Source organism: Leptonotus elevatus, chromosome 4 (genome assembly GCF_054856555.1).
Source record: "Leptonotus elevatus isolate MCC_2025b chromosome 4, RoL_Lele_1.0, whole genome shotgun sequence".
In the NCBI taxonomy this organism is placed as follows: Eukaryota; Metazoa; Chordata; class Actinopteri; order Syngnathiformes; family Syngnathidae; genus Leptonotus; species Leptonotus elevatus.
The window spans coordinates 16,063,112-16,088,366 of NC_141242.1; the positions used below are offsets into that span (position 1 = coordinate 16,063,112).

At 39.5% G+C, this 25,255-nt stretch overlaps 2 protein-coding genes across 3 annotated transcripts in view; both read right to left on the reverse strand.

Moving 5' to 3' along the window:
• Nucleotides 1-4,113, reverse strand: part of fgd4a (FYVE, RhoGEF and PH domain containing 4a) — a 59,997-nt gene extending 55,884 nt beyond the window's left edge. Inside the window, exon 1 of the mRNA XM_086072805.1 lies at nucleotides 3,820-4,113. Within this exon, the coding sequence (XP_085928931.1) occupies nucleotides 3,820-3,916 (97 nt within the window). The 5' untranslated portion in view covers nucleotides 3,917-4,113. The remainder of the gene's footprint in view (nucleotides 1-3,819) is intronic.
• A 3,177-nt stretch (nucleotides 4,114-7,290) lies between these two features.
• The window catches only part of bicd1a (bicaudal D homolog 1a), a 32,878-nt gene continuing 14,913 nt past the window's right edge, over nucleotides 7,291-25,255 (reverse strand). The window contains exons 2-10 of one of the 2 annotated variants that reach the window (XM_086072803.1): nucleotides 20,211-20,423; nucleotides 17,950-18,102; nucleotides 16,063-16,569; nucleotides 14,197-14,589; nucleotides 11,570-12,328; nucleotides 10,341-10,492; nucleotides 10,037-10,247; nucleotides 8,400-8,475; nucleotides 7,291-7,437 (exon numbers count right to left, since the gene is read on the reverse strand). In XM_086072803.1, coding sequence (XP_085928929.1) covers nucleotides 8,428-8,475; nucleotides 10,037-10,247; nucleotides 10,341-10,492; nucleotides 11,570-12,328; nucleotides 14,197-14,589; nucleotides 16,063-16,569; nucleotides 17,950-18,102; nucleotides 20,211-20,423 — 2,436 coding nt within the window. In that variant the 3' untranslated portion in view covers nucleotides 7,291-7,437; nucleotides 8,400-8,427. The remainder of the gene's footprint in view (nucleotides 7,438-8,399; nucleotides 8,476-10,036; nucleotides 10,248-10,340; nucleotides 10,493-11,569; nucleotides 12,329-14,196; nucleotides 14,590-16,062; nucleotides 16,570-17,949; nucleotides 18,103-20,210; nucleotides 20,424-25,255) is intronic. The other variant, XM_086072804.1, reaches the window with a different exon arrangement.

Here is a 25,255-nt window from a genome sequence, read left to right on the forward strand (position 1 = left end):
TTGAAAAGACTCAAATATAAACGTATATAACATATATAAACATATATTAACAGCCATTTTGCGTTTGTATATTTTGGGGCATGTAAAAAAATAAATAATGTAAAAAAGCAATTGAAACATTCGCCTGTATTTACCGCCATCTGCTGGACCAATTACAAATTACACAGACTTTTGAGTTTGAATACTCACAATGGCACCATTTGCTATCTTTATGAACTTTATGTTTCAGGTGGCAATGTTCCCTGACCTATAAATCACAGTACCATGAGCTCACTCAAGTTCACAGAGTAAAAATAATCATAAAAATTACATCACCTGCGTGGTATTGACAGATGGCTCATAACTGGAATTCATGTTGGAGTAATCATGAAGTGAACACAGTGTCGTCAGAAGTGAGTTAAAGCCAGGAGAGAACAGTAGAAGGGTTCAGCTGAGGATGAATGAGCGTTTCTCAGACCACAACAACAACTGCTGCCAACACAGTCTTGATTCATATACTGTAGTCCCGCTGCTTCTATCCAAGCAGACGCTAAACAAAAAGCTCCATTATTGTACACCGATTAGGTTGCCCTCACAGTACCACTCGCTCCACTACACTCTTAATGCTTTTAACAGCAACAAACTGTACACTATTGAGGTGTAAAGGCAAGCACTGTAAATCAGCTTCTTCATATTCAATCATAATGCCTCAAAGCAAATACATTAGGGGATCTTTGTCCTCAAAGAGACATCCTGAAAAATTACGTATGACATATACGCTTCATTCCAGAGCAGGACATTTGGGCTTCAAAATTCTTGAAAAACAAAGCCCAAATTTTCTGTTTCTAAGATATGTATTCATCAATAATAGGTAGGGCTTGATTAGCTCAGTTTACAGATCAATGGTACAATTTTTATCACAACCCTGTTAATGTAGTGCAACGCCGCCGTCACTCGTATCACAGCAACAGGTTTGCAAATCTGGACAAATGCTAGCTTTCTCTCAGGAGTAGAAGCTGGATAGCTGTTCAGTGAGGTGTTGCTGCTGTCCAAATTCATTAAAAAAAAACTTTTTTTTTTAATTTGGGGCTTCAGGCGGTTAAATATTTTTTTGGGCGTAAATAATCGCATGGCTTTATTAGTTAACTCACAATTAATCACACATTTTATATCTGTTTTAAATGTACAATAAAAATGTCTTAGTAAAAAAAAAATTTTTTTTTTTTTTTAAGATTTAGTCCCAGGACAAGTAATTTCACTCAGAAACTGCATGTTAGTATTTTGTATATGGATTAGTTAAAATTTGATTGGTGGGACGTAAAATGTCCTCCAATTCTGGAATGACCCACACACATCATCAAGTTGATATTTGTTTACTTAATCAAAAAAAGGTGCTAAATGAATTGCTTATACAGGGAGTAATTATTGAATAATGACCTTTTCTAAAAATGCCAAAAGAGCTTTGGAATCATTTCAATTCTTAGAACAAATACGACCTCACAGGATTTTTAAATAACAACATATTTTTAGTACTGGGCTTAATGCATGATGGCAAATACTTGATTTTATTTGATAGTCACTCCCACTATGGAAAAAAACATTAGAACTGGATCCACAAGGCACAATGGGAGTTTGCTGATTGTTAACACTCATACTAACTCAGCACGGAGGCAAATTAAACGTGATGAATAATAATTCAGCAGTTTTTGTTTTTCGGTACACATTCTTAGTTTACTCAGGCAAACTGCATCAGAATAAGAGCAAATAAACATTCACTCCTTTAGCGGCGCCTTCACAATCTAAAACCCAGTCCAGTAGCAACATTCTGCATTTATATCTAAGAACACCCAGTTTTGATTGACAGACAATATTCAGTCTTAGTGGTGACAGATGTGTTTACTAATCGAAATAGGCTTGGCTGTAGCAAGTTTTGGTCTGACCAATCAATTCGAGGAATCCTTTTGTGAGGTGGCTCTGTGAAAAATGAATTTGAATATTGCTAATTAGCCTGACATGGTGTCACATACAAGATGAACTCGGAATAGACTACATGTACTGTATGTGTGAAGAGATATGTGTAATTCAGTTTTGTTTAATCCAAAATAACATTTTAGATATCCCTAAATAAATCTCTCCTACCCACAATTGGCATTTCAGATATGTGCAACATAATTTCACCCAGAACAAATGGTGTGTTAAGTTTTAACTAGGCAAAATGACATATATACCTGTAAATGAAAAAATTTAACCATTTTGCAGATATCTGTCATTTTGGTAATTCCGTTTTGACAGGCCCAAACTGAATTGCCGTAGTTTCAACTAACCACAACTACATTACAGATATCTGGAAAAATATATATTCAAAAGTAATGACTAGTGGTCAGAAAGACATTGTTGAAATCGACACTGTTAATTCTGTACACAGCCAGAATTGGAGTGTTAAAATTGCAGGCTTACATTTTTGGGAGTTGATTTTAACTCCCAAAATGTAATTTTAACATTTTCAGAGTGAAATGGTGTCTAGAGTAGGTGCTATTTCTAAGAGTTGATCTTCCAATATTTTACTTAGCTTTTGTAGCTGCACTCTTCCATTTTGAGAGATGAGTCAATGTCATTTTCCTCCTCACTTATCACTGGGAAACTGACATTCAAACAAAAGGAGTTTGGGCCCATAAAGTCAATTTTCACTCACAGTGACTGGTCCCCAGTGACATGGCTGAAATGATCTCTCCAAAAGAGGTGCTCTCAAAGTTGTTTTGCCGAATAACTGATGTACTTTTGGTTGCCATGTTCTCAAGTATTTTACCAAGATTTTTGATCACCATTACGATTCATCAAGAGATGAGACAGCTAGATATGGAATGCACCACTTATGTAAGATTTGGGCTACTGGGGATCAAATTCCAGTTTGAGTGAACCACTGGGAGAGAGTGCTTATTTTCAACTCACTAAACGAGAGTTTAATTAACACTATAGGAGTAGACAATAACTATTCCCAGACATGTTTCCCCTCTCAGTCAGCGTTTGTTTGACTCTTTAATTGAACTCTGGAGAGCATGAAACTATATAAACTCTGGAGAGAGAGAAAATACAGTATAGTCCAACATTGAATCTGTTTGCCATAGTACAGCCAAGAGAAAGGATACCAAATGAAGAGAATAGACATATTGAGAATAAAATATTGTAAATTGATGGAACAATTTAGGTGGCGTAAGTTGTTGTGACAATGTTTAGACCAGCAGAGCCTTGGATGTCATTGCCAACTACTGTATTACCCGAACCCTGCACACTCTTTAGAGCTATAACAAGAGAGCGAAGTTCACATTACAAGTGCAGGCACTGTTCTCACTTGCATGTTTGCACATGCAGAGTAGCCAGCTCAGACTTAAGCTACTCCCTGCTAATACGCTTGCAGAAAGCAAATGCCCCACCCCACACAAAAAAAGAAAAAGAAAACTGCTGAACGTTAACTAATAATAACTAATACGTTGAAGCGCCACCTTGCACATTGCATGTTAATCACAATGGGGTTGAGGGGGGAAAAACTTGAGCCCTCCAGCTTGTAGTCACAACAGGCTGTAACTTGCCTGCAAACATTCATACCTGCTCAGCCACTTGAGTAAGTAAGCAGTGGTGTGTAAACATAGGAAAAATATATACGTAACTGTCTTGTTTGCTCACCACAATTTTTCCAATTTCACAACACTGATCCAAATGTATCGTCATAGTCAAACACACATCAACGTTAGTCAAACACACATCAACGTGTTGCAGATTAAGCGCATTTAAATTGCCAAGAAAGAAACAGCATCACTTGAGGTAGAAAACTTATGAGCTCACCTGTGTCTCCTTCCACCTCCAGACTTTCTTGTTTCCTGCGAAAAGCGACTCTCCTAAAGCCCTCCATGCTTGTGTGTGACAAACGCTCCTCCAGCATCGAGACTCCCAAATTAGACTCATTCACAAGTAGCCACAGACACGTAAAACAAAAAATCTTCAAACTCCCCTTTAAAATGTTTCTCTTTTAATAAAAAAGGGTGACGCGACGGACGCTGTGGTAAAAAGGGAATAAAACATGTGGCGTTTGTACGTACGGAGTACAGTTGCATGCATGTATCAGGTGTGTCAACTACTTTTCCTTAATGACGTCATCGCTAGCGAGCAAGGTTAACTCCACCTACTGACTCCCCCAATTTAGCACTTTTATTTTAAGACGACTCTAGCAAGTTGCAAAACAAGCACCTACCAACAAATTTAGCCACTGTTAAAAATTGTTTGAAAACTTTTAGCAAATTCTGAAAAGTGACGGTGGTCAAATGTATAGTTCAGAGAACAATTGTTTGGTAAGCGATTCACAAGTCACAAACAGCACAGCACTAAAAATCTAATAACACTCACTCACTGCGGATGGAAATCAAGTTAGTAGCCAATTGCAAAAGTTTTTCGATTCAGTTGTAAAGACATGCTGAGGCATATACAGTAGGTATTTCACTGATGTCTTGTCAATTTCATATGTTGTTTGAATATGAATAAAACGAACCTAAACCCCGATGCTTTGTGTTTATTGTATTCTTACAAATAAAGTACTCAAATGTTCTAGGTAAGTACAAAATGTAATTATTACAGAATGGCAATGTAATTCAGCAACTGTAGCAAGAATTGAGCAACAGCCCCATAAGGAAGATCATGACATCGCCAAGCACAGGCACAGATTATTATTATTATTATTTTTTTTAATACTATGGGTACGACGTGCGTCTTTTTTTTATTAATTTCTTTAAACAACATAACAAAACTAATACAAATAGAGCAGGTCTTTGAATGTTGATTTGTATTGCTAGGCTAGCAGAAACCCCAAATTCCAGTGGCAATGTTTTTTTTTCTCTTGCTGTCAGTTATAAACTACTTTATGAGCAACACCGCCACCTACAGGACTAAATTAAAATACAGTAGAATATTGTACTGTTTGATCAACCACAACTTTCAGTAACTTCTCACTTTATCATTCTTGCTATGGTAGTGCCACGTTTTTTGGATTTGGCCATTTGTTTTGGATTGCAAAAGACAACAAACTCATCCCTTCTCTGCGGGAAGAGTCAAACTTTTTTTTCCTGCTCTGCATCTTAGGTAACTTTAATTAGCCACGTAAAATTTTAGTATCACTTCCCACTATAATACTCTACATTTCTATACCACTGACTGCAACCAACACAATATAATGTTCAATGAACACCTTTCAGCAACATTGTCATATTAAAAGTGTAAAATAGCTCGTTTGTCTCTTATATTTCCGTTTCATCATAAAATTGAAAGACATAATCACCAAATCTGTTATTTATTTCTGAAACCAATCAAATGCAGTTTTAAAGAGAGGAAAAACAAAAATGAATTGTAGCTTCAGCATTCAACTACGTTTATCGTTTTTAGTCGTTCTCCTTATATCCTGCTATATTGTGCGAGCAGACCAAGACAGGTTGATCACCAGTGAACCAGGAGGAGTAAAGATAATACAAATGCACAGATACAACAAGAAACAACCCATTCAGAAATGCAATTTTAAACATGGGCTTATGTTCAAATATCATTCGTTTCTCATTAGAATGTCAGCGATGAATGAGTGGAGAGACACAATGCTAAACATGGCAGGACAAAAATGTAAAAAAAAAAGGGAAAAAAATCATAAAAAAGGCTATTCATCTCAGTCACTTGTGTCAGATTAAAATAGTTGCATTTCCTGTTGTAACTGTGACAAATTGACTAATAAAAAATTTTTCCCCCCACCTTCTCGTAGTGTCTTCACGACGAAGGAAGTAGGAGCTAGTTTTACAGTGTTGGGTGTGACTGTATATTGTTGTCAGTTGTGCTTGGACAGTACTGCATACTGTGTGAAGGAAGCATGAGATAACCATTTGCCATCATCACAACATGTAACATGAGGGCAAATGAGGATAGATATGTCATATTTAAGTTTGTATATGATGACATATAGTATCATAAACCCCAAATTTACCCGAAATTTTTAGTTAATGCCCATAAGTTCTCAAGAACTCCTATGTGTAAAACCTAAACCAGTTCCAGAATTCCCTACATACATTTCTCATAGAAAGTTTTATTGTAACTTTATAGATAAAACAGAAGACCTCTGAGAAAAGACAAATTACTTGTTTTAACTCATTCACTGCCATTCACGGCTATAGACGTAAAAAATTAATTTGAACTATTTCTATTAGTTTAAAAATTTTCCACTTTTGTTAACAAGAGTATGAAAACCTAGATTTTTTTTTTAGAAATACAGATATAAAATGTGTGATTAATCAAGAGTTAACTATTGAAGCCATGTGATTGATTACAATTGAAAATATTAATCGCCTGACGTGACTTAAAGAATATTATTGTATATTATTATTATTATAGTGTCAGGCGATTACAATTTTTAATCGTAATTAATCGCATGACTTCACTAGTTAACTCTCAATTAATCACAAATGTTATATCTGTTCTAAATGTACAATAAAAAAATATAGGTTTTCATACTCTTGTTAACAAAAGTAGAAAAAATGTTAAACTAATAGAAATAGTTCAAATGCATGTTTGACGTCTATTGCCGTGTTAAATATGGTGACAGTAAAAAACACTAATGAAGAGGCACACCTTGTTAAATTATTGTTGACATATTTAAAAAAAGGAGAGCTCTGGTCCCTACATGGTCACTCGAACCTGTGCAACTCAAAAGGCAAAAACTCAGGCCAACAGCCCTAATCTCAAAGAAACTCATCTAACTCAGTCTCTGATGAGAAATGAGCCAAGTGCAGATATAGTCACATTCCTGGAGGCTGCTCTAAAATAAAATTAAAAAAATAATAAAAGTACAGCAGTTATAAAAGTATCATGCTTTGCAAAAAATATTTGTATAAAAACACAAGCATCCAAAGAAAGACTAGTGAAGTTAGGAAGGTCCTTTCAATCCAGCCATGACCGCCGCAAGAAATTCTTTACTACTGATCTCCCTTTTAATGCTGCAGTGTTTGGATTTGGTTAAAAATTAAGTCATAGCTGAGGAATGACCAGCCAAGAGAAAACACCATTTCAATAATAATAAATATCTATAAAATAAATAATCACCATTATTAACAGTTAATAATAATACATACAAATAAAGGAGAAAAAGTCATAGGATTGTTCACGTGTGCGCGCACGCCTATCCCTTGTGGCACACGGATCCAGTGGGCCAGGAAGCACTTCTGAGTTATGGAATCCAGTGACATCTTTGTAGGGCTTCCGTGAGGGGACCCATGCATAGGAATGCCACTCCCAGTGGACAGGGGTTAGGTCCCGGGGTAGGTGCCAGGGGGTTGGGGTTGGTGGGCCAGGCAGTTACGAAGGTCACAAGGGGAGAATATTTTCCTGCTGCTGGACAAAACTGCTTTGTGTTCTTGAAGGTCAGCACGAAATTTAGGACTGGAAGGATGCAGAAAACACAAACAGTGATCGCAGAGAAAATATATGCAGTTGGAGTTGCTGTACAATAAGAAACATGTATAGCTTTTTTGTACAGTATAGCTTCTGATGAAGCCCCCCCCCCCCACAAATAAAAATAAAAATTATATATATATGCAGTGAAGGTCTCAATGAGCTAAACTAACTAACTTGTATCATGTCTAAATGTAAATGTTTCCATTGAGACAATTATATTATGTCCTTATTTTTCCACTTTGTCCAATTTAAACTGATTGGCCTTGTTCTCTGATGACCATGCAAACAAGAAATAGGGCTGGAATTATTCATGCAGTCCTCACAAAAGCAGGAAAAATCTCCACCAATGTTGTTTTTATCAAATGATCTTCAAAGGATCAGAATACCAAAACGGGTAGAAACAAAGGTTGACTACCATGCCTTAAGATTGGTCAGCAGCTGCCATGACAGACAGACAGACAGACATACAGACAGACAGACAGACAGACAGACAGACAGACAGACAGACAGACAGACAGACAGATAGATAGATAGATAGATAGATAGATAGATTCAGTAGTGCAGATCAGGGGTCACCAACAACACTGATGCGCCGCATCAGTAGCTTGTGGGCCTGTTGTAAAAATTATCCACCAGTGATGAGGCATTGGTATTTCCTAGGACTTTCCAGAAGTGCTCATCAAAAAATTTAAACACTAAGAGATAATTAGGAAATACATTTCCTACCTTGTAAGATAATTGTTGATAATGAACAGGATGAATATATTCACATAGCTAAATACAATGAATAATAATAGCATAATTCAAGATATGTCGATGTGTTGTTTCAGAAGAGTGTATCAAACTCGTAGCCCTTGGCATTAACTAGTAGCCAGGAAGTAGCTCTCAGTTTCAAGAAGGTTGGTAACCCCTGTTCTAGATCAACAGAACGTTATACAGCATGTTACCTGTATGCTAAGGAAATTCTCCCTCGCCTTAGCTGTGTGGAGAATGACGATAGTGAGGCAGCAGGCTGCTGACAATCTACAAGAAACTGATCAATTAGACAGATACACGCAGTCATGATGCTCACGGTTTAGACAGACAGACAAAACTATGAGGACCAGTCAGGGGAATGCATTGTCAGAGATCACAAGCTTTTAGTAGCAAAGGGTACAAAATGTTAGCACTGTAATGTGTTCATAATTTGATGAGCACACGCCACTCCATATCCTTGTGCTTCCCTGTCATTCTTTTTCTTTTCTTATATTAATGAATCTTTAAAAAAAAATGCATTTAAGTACCCTAAAAAGTGTTCACTCATTACATAGCATTTATTTTTGGGTTAGATCCTACTGCGTTCTCACCAGCTTAATCGCAGTGGTGAAGTGAAGTCACCGGCGGCCATATTGCACTGCCACTCGCTAAGCGCGCCTAACTTAATGACATTGATTTGTCTCTACGCCTGTGAAAATGGCACAATATGTGGCATACAGTTGTCCCAATAAGTCTGGGACAACGCTACATGCACATTTTATTGTTCAGAATTTGGATTCTAATTTTCTAATTTTTGCATTCTGATTTTCTCTACTACTGCTACTCAAAGATTCATCTACATCTTGTTGTCTGAACCATCAACAATGAAATGAAAGCAAAGCCCATCAGGACAAAATTTGCTGCTAAATGTAAACCTAACCTCGGTCAGTCAAAATTCAAAATACGATACTGAGAAAATATATTCTGAATGGCCGATGGAGGGTGTGAAGTTCATTCTTTGAGAGGCTCTCATTACTCCATACCAAGACCCTAGCGTAAAACCTGCACTGATAAATGTCTTCAGCTGAAACCAAACATAAGTTGTCAATAACAGTGGCAATGTAAGATGGCTGCCCGCTGACCTCAGCTGCGACGGGCCAATTGTCACGTGACCCCTTTCAAGTACATACTTATACATTCAATATTGCTTTCAGTTGTATCGTACAAAAAGATGCAAAGGTTCACAGGGTTCATGCTGTATCATGCAAGCCTACATCCAACTTCTCCAAAACAAACCATTACATTTTTCACACTTATTTTTTCAAGTAATGCTAGTAATATATGGTTACCCTTGTTCCATAAAGTTAAACATATGGCATTTACTATAATCTTGCAAAAAATAAATAAATAAATCTCTTCCAACTGCATTAGGACAAGTGTTTAAATCAAATCAGAAAATACACTGCTATCTTGTGGCAAACATGTGCAAGGATGATACAGGATGTGTATTTGTAACGCTGTATCTTTGCTTGATTTTCGTTTTTATACAGTAACCTGAAAGTTAATAGTGTTCTACGAATAAACCTACTCTAATGTTGAATGAATGAATAGGAATTAATATAGTTTTATAGAATTTAAAATAGCAATGTGTCTAATCATGCTGCAGTTTAAAGGGTTTGCCAAAAGGGGGCACTGCATACGAGCAAAACATACTGAAAAACAGTCATGTGGCCGTTTTGCCTTCATTTTAATTTGTGTATTCCTCTTGTGTTATCAAATGTGTTTGTATGATTACTTCGACATGGACTACATCTAAGTCCTGTGACCCACTAAGTTCTTTGTCACTTACTTTTGGCGGGCTGCTTTTTATCTTGGGCACTTTTGCACCGCGACCACGATATATCTGCTCATGGTCAAACTCGAGATCTTCCAGCCGTTGGGTCAAGGCCAGTTTCTGCTGGATGGCCATACGGAGGAGAGAGTTCAATGTCTTCTTCTCATCTTCTGCTGCTGCCAGTTGCCTCTGCATCTCATCCAGCTGCGTAACATATTCATCACATCTGCAAAGATATGACAAAAAGAGAATCGCTGCGACGTTTCTTCAAATCAATGAGCAAGTCATGATTTCCACCAACGACTGCAAGTGCTCTCACCTAGTGGCAAACATTGCTCTGAGCGAGGAGAATGTGGCCGCGTCTTCCTTGAGGGCCTTTAGCTCGTTCCTCAGCTTCATCATCGTCTCTGTCACCATCGCCTTTTCATTTTCATATTTGCTCTTCAGATTGGCCAGTGCTCCCTCTGCTGTCTGCAATGTGAACAATCACCTTTTAATAAACGGTGTTTTAAAAGTTCTGTCAAAAGCACACATTACAGCATCGTCATTCAAAGATATTCTGCGCTGAACCATGCTGTGATCTCAGATCCATTTAAAATATGGCCCTCACAATTGACCTTAGAGATGTCAAACAGCAGCTAATGTTAATTTTATCCACCATTTTAAGATTTAGTCTCAGTTTTAGACCAGTTTCAATCATGCTTGTTAGTTTTTATCATAGTTAAGTAACCTCATCCGTTTTTATGTAGACCATTTTTAGTCTACTATAAATCTAGCATTTTATATTAGTCCCCCCCAAAAAAACTAAGTTTATTCGTCTAGTTTTAGTCAACAAAAACTGTCAACGTTTTAGTCTAGTTTTAGTCAAGACAATCATTTTACCCCTATATATATATTTTTTTTTTGTCAGCAGAATATGTTGAACATTTTGGATCTAAAACTATTTCACATAAAATTTTATCTCATCTTTTTGATGAAAAAAACTTCACACACAAATACAGGATATCAACGAGTGGCTACTATGGCTCCATGGTACGAGCCAGTAAATTAGCCAGCATTATTTAGCGGTGGGATTAACATTATTGTTGGAACTGTTACATTATAACTATAATTTTATTTTTATTTTTAACGTTTAACCGTGAATTCACCTCCTGCCTGTCCCATGTGTTTGTGCATGTTGCACTCCCGAGCTGCAGATTTGAAAGGGGGTGTGTCACAGTGACAGATTAGCAGAGACGAGATTTTACAAAATCATATCATTTTCGTCTCGTTTACATTAGTCGACGAAAATGCATACTGATTTAGTCCCACTTATTGTTTATTAGTCTAGTCTAGTCCCGTTTTAGTCCAGTGAAAAATGTGCGTTGACGAAAATATTTTCGTTTAGTTTTCATTGACAAAATGAACACTAACAACAAAACTGTGAGATGGTATGCAAAACAGCTGGTCAAGGACAGCCCACTTATTGCTCATTCAAAAGATAATTGATGTCCATCCTTGGTTTCTTTTTGTGGCGTTTTCTAGATATAAAGAAGTTGTTGTTTTTACCTGTTTGTTGGCCTTCAGAACCAGTCTGAGTGTGGCTATCTGCTCTCTTTTGGTACTAAGAAGGGATTTGAGCTTCAGGATTTCCTCCATACACAATTCCTTGTCTTTATCAAGCATGGGTGCGAGCTCTCTGGCTGCAGCCCTCTGCCTGGACAGCTGCAGGGAGCGGTCAACAGCCCTCTGCAGGTGCTTGATCTGGTCTCTGATAATGGCGTTTAAGTTGTAGATGTTCATGGGCTCCTTCCGCAGGTCTCCCCCCGCCTCCGAGGGCACCGGTGATGGGCAAGGGGACATGATGGTGACAGGAGAGCCGATGTTGTTGCGAGTAGGGCTGCCGTGGGGAGCCGGAGAGTCCGCTGCGTTGGTGGTCGCGTTGTTGTGGTGGGGGTCTTTGGACGGGGAGTCCACAGGACTGCGCTGAGCCTCAGAGGAGCAGAGTGCCGAAACCGCTGCCAGGCGTCGTGCCAGGCGGGGTGTGAGGAAAGCCCGGGGGTCTTCGGAGCCTTTGAGGCTGCCGCCGCGTGTGACTCGGCTCTGCCGGTAATAGTCGAGCATGACGCGGTTGGGTGTCTCATTATTGCACAGACACACGTGGTGGTAGAGCTGCGCAAGCTCCTCGCTGAAGGTCACCAGCTCGTCCTGCGCCGTGTTCAGCAGGGTCTGGCTCTCTGCTGCAGTGCTCACGGATGCGCGTAACTCCGCCTCCAGGCTCGCCACCCTCTCACGGCCTTCCCGTAAGCCGGTCTCCAAATGGCTTACCTGAATAGAACGTTAGAAGAATATGCCAACTCTACATTAAAGTAATGATTCATTTGCAAACTCAATTGTAGAAAATTAACTACTCGTAATATCAATAATACTGTAATAGCATTTTGGGGATGTTCATGGGAAAAGTGGAAACTCTAAAGTGGAAGGTTATAAAGCAATGTATGTGGCACCTGCAACCCAATTTTAAAATCCGCCTACAAAACAACAACTTTTTTACATTATGAGTGGTCAATTTATTTTTACACATGCACATATATTCCTAAATACTGTTCTTAAAGGCACAGGTGGGTAATTTATACAAGTTTGCTGGTCTGTCATTCATCATCGGCCATCATTTTTTTTCAAACTGAACCAAACTGCAATTATCAGTCCATCATTTTATTTTGACTATACTTACGTCATCACTTTGTCACTATTATTTTAGGACCGATAGAGGTCGGTATTTCATCAGTCCGTCATTCGTCAGCGACGGACTGAAAAGCCTGTTGGTAAGCGACCTTGTTAGTGACCATTACGGACAAAGTCCTATTTCTGTCAGTGCTTAGTCCAACCGTTTTTTTTTTTTAAGGTTCTTGTCTTGTTTAGCCTCCTTCATTGACGGACTGATGGACAGTCTGTTAGTACTGACGGAATGCCCACATCTGCCTAAAAGTTTTACGATGGTGATAATTTTACCCTATAACAAATTATTGCTAATTCTATTATATTCTAAGGGCAAAATTGTGTTTGATAGCTAAAGTTCCACTGTACAGTATGATAATTATGTAATATGCAGTGTATGGAGACAGATAAGTTGCTATGACTTTTTTCAGAGGCCACATTAAGATATTTTTCAGGCGCAGTGTTTACACCGGAGAGAGAGAAAGATAGGGAAGGAGGGGGAGAAAGAGAGGGGTAGAGAGAGGAACAGGTTATCAGAGAGGCAGAGGGGGAGAGACAGAGAGAAGGAGAGAGAAAGAGAGAGTGAGAGAGAGAGGTAAAGGGAGGCAGAGTGAGAGAGTGGCTGAGAGAGAGTGTGGGGAAAGAGAGAGAGACAGAGAGAGAGTAAGACAGCAAATTAGAGAGTGAGAGAGAGAGAGCAAGAGAGAGTAAGGGAGGCAGAGTGAGAGAGTGGGTGAGAGAGAGAGAGTGTGGTGGGGAGAGAGAGAGACAGAGAGACAGAGAGTCAGAGAGACAGAGAGAGTGAGAGAGAGAGAGAGAGGGAGGGTTAGAGAGAGAGAAGAAAGGGAGGGTTAGAGAATGGGAGAGAGAGAGTGAGAGAAAGGGGAAGGGATGCAAAGTAAGAGAGTGGGTGAGAGAGAGAGAGTCTGTGGGGGGAGAGAGACAGAAAACATAGAGAGAGAGAAAGAGAGAGAGAGAGAGAGAGTGAGAGAGAGAGAGAAAGGGAATGAAGCCAGAGAGAGAGAGAGAGGGAGAGAGGGAGGGTTAGAGAATGGGAGAGATTGAGAGAGTGAGAGAGAGAGAGGGAAAGGGAGGCAGAGTGAGAGAGTGGGTGAGAGTGAGAGTGTGTGGGGGGAGAGAGACAGAGAGAGAAAGTGAGAGAGAAGAGAGAGAGAGGGAGGGAGGGTTAGAGAATGGGAGTGTGAGAGTGAGAGAGAGAGCGAGGGAAAGGGAGGCAGAGTGAGAGAGTGTGAGGGAGAGAGAGAGACAGAGACAGAGAAAGAGAGGGGGGAATGAAGCCAGAGGGGGGGAGAGAAAGAGAGAGACAAAGAGAGAGACAAAGAGAGAGAGGGAGTGTTAGAGAATGTGAGAGATAAAGAGAGTGAGAAAGAGTGAGACAGAAAGAAAGAGCAAGAGAAAGAGTGAGTACTGTTGCCTTCTGAAGTGATGTTTTTAAAAAAAAAATAGTGACAACAAACCTGTTCTCCCAATGCATGCACTCTGTCGCCACTGTGCCCATCTGATTGCCCCTCCGCAGCCTGGTTGTACTTCTCCTTCAAGGCCTTCAACTCTGTTTTCAGGTCGATCACCTCCGTCACTGCCACCTTGTATTTACACTCCAAGACCTCAAAGCCACGTACGTCCACATCACAGTGACCATTAGCTTGCGGTGACAGGGATCCGCCAGCGGGTTTCTCACTCTCTTGAGGATCCTCCAGCTCTTTGCCGCCGGTGAGATGCTTCATGGCGTTGACGCGCTCCGTGAGGCGATGGACGCACTCGCTTTGCTCAGTTAGGGCGCCTTGCGTGTGTTGCAGCTGGGTCTGCGATTCCTGCAGGTTCATGAGCAGTGCCGCTTTCTCACGCTCTATCTGTAGGACGGATTTGACATTCATAAAAGACAATGATGTATAGAGCTTAATAAAAATAATTAGAGCATCAGGAAATGCTTTAAGGTGGTCCTAAAATAAAGAACAGTTTAGTGAGACACTGTTGACATTGCTTCAAGACTGCACTATCAGTGGAAAAAACACTATAAAGAATAAAAATTTAGGGCTTTATTTTTGTAGACAGCAATTCTGGCACCATCAGATAACTGACTTGTAAGCAGCTGGCACAACCTTAAATGGGGGGGGGGGGGGCGTGGCTTAACCCCTGATTGAATAATTTGTTGATTTAAGATTTTTGTCCATATTGTGTATGGAATCACTTAATCATGTGCTAAGCATAGTCTTCGTGTCCGCGAGGCTGGCGCATCGTTGTGTTTCTAGCCCAAAAGCAGAAGACGCCAGTCTCTGTATGTCTCTTCACTGTGGCAATCACGTACTAATCACTCTGACAGCCCTCCGGATGGCCCACGCACATGCATCACAACAGCTCTCTCTGCTGCTGCCTGATCTTTAACTCATTCACTGCCATAAATTCCTTTTTTTTTTTTTTTTTTTTTTTTAAAGATCATTAAAAAATGAGGGGCAAGAGGCGATTACATTTTTTAATTGCAATGAATCGCATGATTTCACTAATTAACTCACGATTAATCAAAAAATTTTATATCGGTTCTAAATGTACGATAATAAAATTCTAGGTTTTCATGCTCTTGTTAACAAAAGTGGGAAAACAATGTTAAATAGAAATAGTTCAAATGAAATTTTGACGTTTATAGCCGTCAATGGCAGTGAATGAAAAAAAAAAAGAAAAGATAAAAAATTCGGGGCGTCAGGCGATTAAAGTTTTTAATCGGAATTAATCGCATGACTTCACCTGTTAACTCGTGATTACTCACAAATTTCATAGCTGTTCTAAATGTACCCCCCAAAAATGTAGGTTTTCATACTCTTTTTAACAAAAGAAAAAAAAGTTAAACTAATAGAAATAGTTCAAATGAATTTTTGACAATTATAGCCGTCAATGGCAGTGAATGAGTTAAACAGGCAATGTTGATTTGAGCAACAACATTGCAAACGCCAAATGTCAAAGTTTCTCGTTGTAATTGAACAGAACTTTGTTACTAAAAATATTTAGATCATGCAAACAGTAACCAAAGCGGACTGAGGATATTCGCAATTTATATTACAGGAGTAAAAACATTCTGGCTGCCTTTTTATGTCATAAACATTTAATTATCACTGGTCTTATGATACTGACATACATTAACTGACAATAACTAAACATCCAGTGAGGCTTAATCAAATTATTTACAGTAATGTTATTGTACACTTCATACACAAACACTGACTATTCTCAATCATCTTTATGGGATGCACCTCTGCTCGCATTGTTGTCCTACTGATCCGAAAATATTTAGTGCGAGGCATCTTACCGCCATTTCTATTTCCTTCACTGACCTGCATGAGCTGCTGTGTGAGCTTCTGCATCTCCGACAGGTTGAGCTCACTAAACAGGTCCTGCACCGGGTGCAGACCCTCGTTCTTTCTGCCCGCACGGTAGTCTCCATTCATTTTGGCCAACATGGCGCCCGCATGAAGGTGAGCGTTGTTCCGACAACTGTCGTCATTGTTGCCGTTGACGGTGGCAATAACGCCGCCGTTGCTGCTGTTGGTGCCGGCACTTCCGTTGACCTCCTCCGGGAACTTGAGGCCCTCGACGCCAGTGACAGTGAGGGCAATGTGGGCCCCTGCCCCGTACACGCTGTCACTGAGGCTGAGGTGATGAGCCAACTCTTTTCGCAGATTGTTTTTCTGCTCACGCTCACTCTTGAGGGCATCCAGGGCCTCCTCAAGTTGTCCCGCCGAGATTTCTTTCAGACGTAAAGCGTCTTCAAGTTGGCTGTTCAGCAGAACGGTCTCCTCTTCCAGCACCTTAATCTCATGCTTGAGACCCTCATACTCGACCTGAAAACAAGGAGGTGAGGTATGTGACAATATAGAATAACACCGGTAATGCAGCTCCACAAGAGATCTTGTGTAAAACAAAACACATTGGAGGCGTTTAATATTTTGACAGGGTGCCTTGTCCTGGTCTTATTCCATTGGGGCAATGCCATTTTCCATTACTGAAAGGAAGTGCTTCATTGGTTGTGCATAAGCACACAAACAATTATATTTGGATTGGAGCAAACTCCATTAGGAGAAATAATGATCAGTTTGGATTGATCTAGTCCAGGAATCTCTTAAATCCAGTCCAGTGTCTAATTATTCAGAATTTAAAACTATCTTAATGTTACAAGATACTACCAAGAGATATGTTAAAACATATATATCACTTCCTTGTTACGGGGTGTTGTGCTACTTTACTCTACACGATATAATGTAATTTTTTACATTATAAATAGTGTATTATTTATTCATGATTTATTAGAGAGTTCTTGAAGAAAATAAAAATATTTGATTTTTTAAAACCAAATGAAAAAGTTAAGTAGAAGAATATATCATCCAATTTTTTAATTGAAATATATAAACAAAAATAAAATGTAAATGTTTCAAGATAATGTTACACACACACACATATATATAAATAAATAAGTTCAATAGTACAAGATGTCGATCTTCTTTACATTTTTTTCTGTCCAAGGCTCACAGTGGATAAAGTTTGGACATTCCTGACAATATAATTGGGTACCTTACCTTACCTTTTCTTTTTTTTTCTTTTTTTACTATTGCTTGAACAATTTACCATTCCCAGCATATAATTAGTGCTTAAATAATTGTAAAATAAATAAATTAATTAATAAAAAAAAAAAAGAAGTACAAACACATTTCAATATGAAGCAGTGGAGTGTTTGTCGATATCTCCAATTTTAAATGCTAACAATCGATTAATAAATGAGTCAAACCCTTTATTTGACCTAAAACTCTCTTTTTCAAAGGTGATCTGGTCTAACAGGCAAAGCACAATTCACTATTACCTTTTTTTTACATTTTTTTTTTTAAATATCAAAAGTCAGCAATGTTATCTTTGTTGAGACATTTTTCAGGATATGTCTTTTGGTCAGCAATTAGGTGCGTTGTAAAAGTAATGCAGCATTATGTAGCCACTGGATAATCCATATTGGCTAGATAGTGTCAATACTGGACAAGAAAAATGTCATGGCTTGTGGCGTGCAGAGAAATAAGGTAAGCAGGTTACACCAAATTGCCGTTGGAAGCCATGACAGATGACAAATGTGTAAAACAGCAGGTAGCTATAAATAGAAGTTCATGTGAGAAGCCGAATGTTCCCCACTAAGATGTGCCAAAACCTTCATTTGATTATTACACGGCCTCAGCACTGACCTGGCTCTGCTTGAGTGTCGAGACCAATTTCTGCAAGGTGATGTTCTCCTCCTCCAGCTCTGTGTAATCCTGAAGCAGCCGGGTCTCTCTGAACTTATACTCCTTGATCTCCTCCCTCATCCTACTCCTTTGGAGCTCCAGCATTTCATTAGTCTGGGCGCAGGAAGAGACAAATTGACATTTTAAATGTCACAAATGTCTTTAGTGAACTGTGAGTGTGTGTGTGTGTGTGTGTGTGTGGGGGGGGGGGGGGGGGGGGGTTAGCTGCAGTCTAAACAAGCTATGGAAATAAAAACAATTATTTGTAAGAATATTGGATACATTCACAAATGAAGACATGTTATTTACTGGATAGATGGATGGATGGATTTGTGTGTATTTCTACACTTTTTTTTTTTTTATAATTTTTTACTACAGGCTCTCAAGTGCTAAACAAGATACACATCAAGCATACAAGCATGACGGACGGTCCGGTTTTGCTTTTAAGAAATGATGACTCCTGTGGACCGTCCACGCAGATCATTAAGAAACAATTTGAGCTTCACAAATGCTGACAGCAGCTCCTAAAACTCTTGACGCTAATAGAGGCTAAACATAAATGTGAACTAGTTAGCGCTAACTGTACAGCTAGGAGTGAAGAACGCACCATATCTTTACCAACTAATCTGCTCGCAAAAGTTAATGTATTTGATACATTTCTTGTTATGATCTTTTGAAGTGTGCAGTAAGCGTAGTAATAGTTATCCCGCATGTGCCGAGCTCAGGGTATTTAGTTTATTCCACAGTTTAGCCTCGGATTTGCACCCTACAATGGGGTCGTGGCCCCAGTGTCTGACCCCAACTCGAACTCCTATGCTGCCCGCCACAATGTCTGCAGACACGCATGCACATAAGCTCACGTTAATACCGTATAAACATTTGAGCAAAGTCATGAGCAAACACACTGGAAACAAAACTAGGAAGAATATAAGGAACATTTTCTTTATTGAATCAAAATGGGGGACATTAAGGACAATTAGAAACTTTCTACAACAGAAGTGAATGTATTCGTTGGGCTCATAGCAGTCAAGTGTCACAGGGCATCATGTCACAGGGGATGACCTCTTTTAAAACATCACTTCGAGTATTCTGCTCCTTTGAGGCATAATAAGTTTTGAAATAAGTTTCAAATAGGAAAGTAAAGCGTGCCTTCGGGCTTTCATAATAATGAGTTAAATGATAATTCCTCTGACTGCGACAGAGTAAATCTCATCAAATACAGCTCAATGCCTTTTGAATGAATGTTTTTTCTCTGTTAATTAAAGTTGGATCATACTAATGCACATCAAATGTTGTTTTGACATAAAACGTATGTCTACATTTGAGAGTTGCTTATTGTCACCCTTTTAAAATAATTGCCCAATTATTTTGCAAAACAAATCTCCTCATGATGCAAATGGTAATTTTTTTTTGTGCTTCCTGAAAAATTACGTAACTCATTCATTCGGGGGGTGGGGTCTGGGGATTTGGGGGCCGGGGTGCGGCGGGGGCTGGGTTGTGGTGGGTGGCGGGTGTGGGCAGGGGTTGTGGGGAGAGCTTTGGCTGTGGGCTTGCCGTGCCCCGTTCTGCTGCGTTGGGCTTGGGGCGTGGGCCTTGTTGGGGTGGGAGGCTCTCCGGGCTCCTGGGTGGGTAGTAGGTGGTGTCTGGTCGGTGCTGGATTTCACTTTTCTTTCTTTTCTTTGATCTTTCCTCGGGTCTCCTGACAACTTCACCACTCTAGCGGGATTCTGAAGTATTCGGTTTAGGTGAAGGGTATGGGATTTTTAATAGGTTTCAGGTGAATTAATAAACACAAACTCACACGCACGCACATATGCACACACACACACAGACACACACACACAAAGAGAGAGAGAGAGAGCAATGATGATGACATGTTGAATCGGTAAGATTACCGAATGAACAATACTGAGCTCTCTCTAAGTGAGATATTTTTTAATTTTTTTTTAAGGAATCTGTTTCAGTTTTGTAGCACTTAGCGTTAGATTGTAGTTAAGTTTAATCATTATTCACAAATCTGTTTAAAACACTGGGGGGAAAAAAGCATTTTTTGCAACATGGCCCTGGTTGATCTCTTATACTCTGCTGCCACCTGCCACCTGGAGCAAATGAGTTGCCGTCGATATTGGGCAAGATATGATTTTCATACCATGCATAAATTTGTGTTAGAAGATGTGTAGAGGTGTTAGTAACCTTGCGAAGCACGCCCTCCCTAAACTCACCTCTCGCAGATCCAGCACGACCAGGTTGAGCCTCTCATTCTCTGATTGAGTGTTTGTAGTCACAGAGCGACTCAAAGTCAGCTCCGCCTGCAGCTCCAAAAGACGAGACATGTAGTACGCCTCCTTGGAGGCAGACTCCTGCAGCAACGTCTCCTCATTGCTCTCGCCGTCTTCGGCCACCTTCCGCTGGATGCTGTATGCTTGGCCGAATGCCTGAGGAAATGCAGCGCAATTTGAATTCAATCAAAGTTTGTGATCTCACATCATAAACATTTTTGGCATGAAATGTATGGGAAGGAAAACTTTCAGAAGTTGTCCATGAACAACACTTGCGTTAACTTCTATCCAGAAGGGATGAGGTTTCATTTGATCAATAGACACACTGTTCCCATTTTCCTGACACAGGTTTCTACAGCAGTGAGAGCTGACGTGTCATGATAAAGGTGCTGAGGCTCGAACGGAAAAATCAAAGTGAGGAGACAACAACACAACTGAGCTGTCATCCTGCTGCAAGCAAATAAGACCGATCTGCTATTACATGTCATGCATCATCAAGAATGATTCCAAAAAAAATCAGTTTTCTGAATGTCACCTAAGGGTTAGCATAGTTTAACTCATTCACTGCCATTGACGGCTATAGACGTCAAAAATTCATTTGAACTATTTCTATTAGTTAAGCATTTTTCCCCACTTTTGTTAACAAGAGTATGAAAACCTAGAAAAAAATGATTGTACATTTAGAACAGATATAAAATTTGTGATTAATCGTGAGTTAACTAGTGAAGTCACGCGATTGATTACGATTAAAAAATTTAACCGCCTGACGCCCCTCATTTTTAATAATCTTTTCTTTTTTTTCTTTTTTAAATTGCGTCAGGCGATTACATTTTTTCATTGTAAAATTTTTTAAACTAATAGAAATAGCTCAAATGAATTTTTTACGCCTAGAGCCGTCAATGGCAGTGAATGAGTTAATTTCCTCAATCGCTATTACTGAAACAATAAACAATCCAACACTTTTTCAGGAGAGCATCACATGCATGCCTCTGCCAAGGCTCAAAATCATGTTACAAATGGGTCGTTCCATGGCAAATCCTACAGTGGGCTTAACCAAACATACTTTGATTTGAATGAAACGTGGTATGCTTGTTGATATGGATGGCACAACACCAAAACTTAAATTGTAGGTCAATTGGAGCAGAGGTTATGGATCTATTTTGATATTTTGACCAAAAAGGGCCATGGCCATGGGTTCCTTTGAACACTTGTATCTCAGGAACTACAAGGTCATTCATCTCTGAAACTTGTTTTCAAGAACATATGAGAGATTACATTTCATGAAAATTTTTGTTAAGGTCACATGATCCATAGGGTCAATGACAAGGTCAAATTACAGTTCATCAACTTTCTAAACTATGCAGCGACCATCTAAATGATTGCTTGTTGAATTTCACCCCTGACCTAAAATTAGAAATGTATTGTTGTGCCATCACTATCAACAAGTACACCGAGTTTGATTCAAATCAAAATCTGGTTGGTTATTCCCAGTCAACAATGATGGCAAACGTTAAATGACATTTAACAAACTATAATGCACATGATGGCCGAGGAGAAGCAAGTAAATAAAGCCTTTTTTCCCCCAAATCGTTAAAAAACCTTGTCTGGGAAAATTTGATATGCAGACAAACGATCTAAACCGCAGGTGCCCAAGTCCGGTCCTCGAGAGTGAACCAATGACCAGTTCATCAGCAAGCTTTGCAGAAGCCTGATAACGATCCTGATCATGAATCAGGTGTGTTGGTGGAGCGAAACATGGGAAACAGGCTGGATTAGGCACCCCTAATCTAAAAAAGATTAGATTAGATTCGATTTTACAAGAATTGTCCAATATGTAACACAAATCAACATTGCAGTAGATAAAAAGTAGAATCACAGCAAAATGTGACAAAACCATCTTTATCAGAACATGTTTTTGCTATCTAAAAAAACGAAACCCACACCAACTATCTTTTGCATTAATATACTTTTCTTCCTCATTACCTCATCTTTTCTCTCACACACATTCTGTAGTTGGCTTTTTACCCACTCTCCCTCCCCGGGGAACCACACTGGGATCCTGGTGAATGATTAAAAGTACAAAACCATTAATTAATGCAAAGCATTGTTTGAAAGAGCTCAAATTCCCACTTCACAAGAGTGGCTGCCAATGTCCGAGCAGGAGCACCGTCACCCGCAGCTGAACTCTGCAGGAGGAAGAGGGGGAAAGCTGGCCTCACGGGGCCCCACTTAGTGGATTTCCAGCACACGGAGAACACAAAAGGGAGAATTTGCAATGCAAAATCAACAGTAGAGCTGTTATACTACACATTTACAGCAATGAAATACACACACGGTCAGGTCACACGCGCACACACAAAAATGTCTAACCAACACGACTGAAATGTTTTAAAGCATTTCTTAATGTGTGTAAACAAAAAAAAAATCACAACATATTGTCAGCATAAGGCATTTTTGTACACTACACCAATTGATCCTTAAATACTGTATGGGAAAATTACCATTATCCTATAAGGGAATTTGTAAGAGCCACCAGGTCTGTGGTGTTACGGCCCACGTTGTTTCATGGCTGATTTTTAAAATATTTGTTTTATTTGAGTGGTGGAGTGTGTGCGTGTGTTAGAAAGCGACGTTCTCAAATGAGTCAACTCTTCATATCCCTGTGGGGTCGCTAATTCAGAGCCCCTCTGATTATGCAGCCATTTCCAGGTATACCGGTCTCACAAATATTACAGAATAAACGGCAAACTGCTCAGAACAAGCTCGTTAGGGTTAAGTCCATCCTTGTACACATTGGCACTCTGAACATTTTGAAAAATTTAACTGGCATTATTTTTCAGAAAATGCTGCTTACTTTTAAAATTATTTCAAACAAGGTTCCTAAGTGCCTGCAAAATTATTTTTCCCTTGTCTGCCAAAGTCATCAGTATTCTACATGAGGTAGTTCAACTGATTTTGTCCTGTGCGGATTCAAAACCCTAATGTGGAAAACCAGTTTTTTGTACAGTGCGGCAGTACAATGGAACCAACTGCCAAGGGAACTAAAAAATGAGTGGATCTTTACATATTTTTAAAATAGCCCTCAAACTGTGGCTACAAAGCCACACTTAAGTACTCAAATGAATTAAATACTCAAATAAATTTATTTATTCTTATTAAATAATCAATTTTGTATTTTATGAGCTATTAAGTACCTTCATTATGCTACTGTTGCCATTACCCTCTTTTTATATGGAAAAATACGAGGTTTTGATTTAAAAAGTAATGTTTTAATAATTGTAGTTTATAGTTTTTACTTGAATGACTGAGTATCTGAATTCAATTTATTAACTTTGTTGATTAAATGATGTTGCCCTTCTATGTCTTTGTTTTTGTCCTTCTGTGTGTCGAGGACCACAATGGAAATAAGCCCTCTGGCTTTATTGTGTTTTTATCCTCGGTGGTACCAGACTGAGTGATTGGAAGTTTGGCTGTGTTCTCTGTCATCACCAAATAAAAATCAATCAATCAATCAATCAATCAATCAAAAAGCTAATCAGTCGTATAATCATTACTTCAACTTTTTATCATGTTTTTGTTCATCTTCTTTTTCTTTTCTTTTTTACTTTGTAAGTATTGTGATTTTTTTCCTCTTTTTTCCCCCTCTATTTCTGTGATCAGTGACAATGGATGGAAATTGTTCTATGGCTACGGATCCGATGTGGCGTGTTTACATGCATAAGTCCCCCCATGTAATATTAAAAAAAAACCATTTATACTACAGTTATACCAATTATTCATGAATATTGGATTAGAAATAATCACTTAATATTGCATTCATTTGAGATGCAATATGTTTTTATACAACAACCCTCCTTCCATGCACAGTGATGCGTTCCTAAAAGTCCACCACATTTGGCAACCGCTCTACATAGGAGGGAGTCACAGGAAGTGACACATATGACTCATTGCCTTGGCATAAGCTTCGGACCGGCCTGTTGCCGTTGCAGGGCAGCTGCCTCGCAGCTAAAAATATGACAGTGACAGCTCTGTGTTTTTCAACTAATTATGTGAAAAGCAGTGACAATGCATGCATGCTGAGTCATAGTAAAGATGGCTCCTCACGGTCCTGGGCCTACTTGTCCTACTTGGCAGATATACACCCACTGTTCTTCATGTGAAGAACGCTTCCTCAGCATAATATTCATACAAAATCAGTGAGTGGCAGCTCAGCAGAAAGAAGCACCATAATGAATTCAGCCTCAGGGGCCTCAGTCTTGTGTGCCTCACTGGATCAGGTCCGAGACAATGGGGCTGAACCTGCATATATACCCAGCCAGAGGCCATCGCAGGAGAAGCTGACATGGGACACAAACTCCGTACAAGGGGATGCGAGGAAGGTGCGCAAGCCCCGAAATCCTTACCCATCTGTGGTAGCTGCTAATGAGGAGTCAGGGAAGGGGCCGCTAGCTATGCAGTGTGTGCGCGCGCCTATCTATTTTTACACTCTTAAACTCCATCGTCGTTCATAATTAACTGCATGCATCAGGTCTGCCTCATAGCCAATTTTCAGGGTGAATGAACAACAGTTAGAGAAAAAAAAACGTTTACCCTCCATAATTACTTATTGTGGATACTGTCAAAATAACCTCATATTACTAATCACGTTTGCTTAATTTACATACACCTTAAGGCCAGACATGGTACTCTGGTCATCTTCACTGAAGACCGTGTTCATCATAGAGCTCACTGTCCCATGAGAGAATGCAACGCTGGAGGCCTATGAACGCAAAAAACGGTGCTGCACAGACCTGGCAGCAGACGCTCAGCAGAAAGGGTGGAATAAAAAAAATCTATCCGGCTGAAGTGGGATGCAGAGGGTTTGTGGCTTCTTGGTATTCATGGACAGGCTCTGCGGCAGACAATAAGATCAGTCTCTGAAGCAGCCGAAAGAAGCAGAAGGTGGATATGGGCAAATTCGGAAAGATCCTGACTGGGCCCAAAAGAGT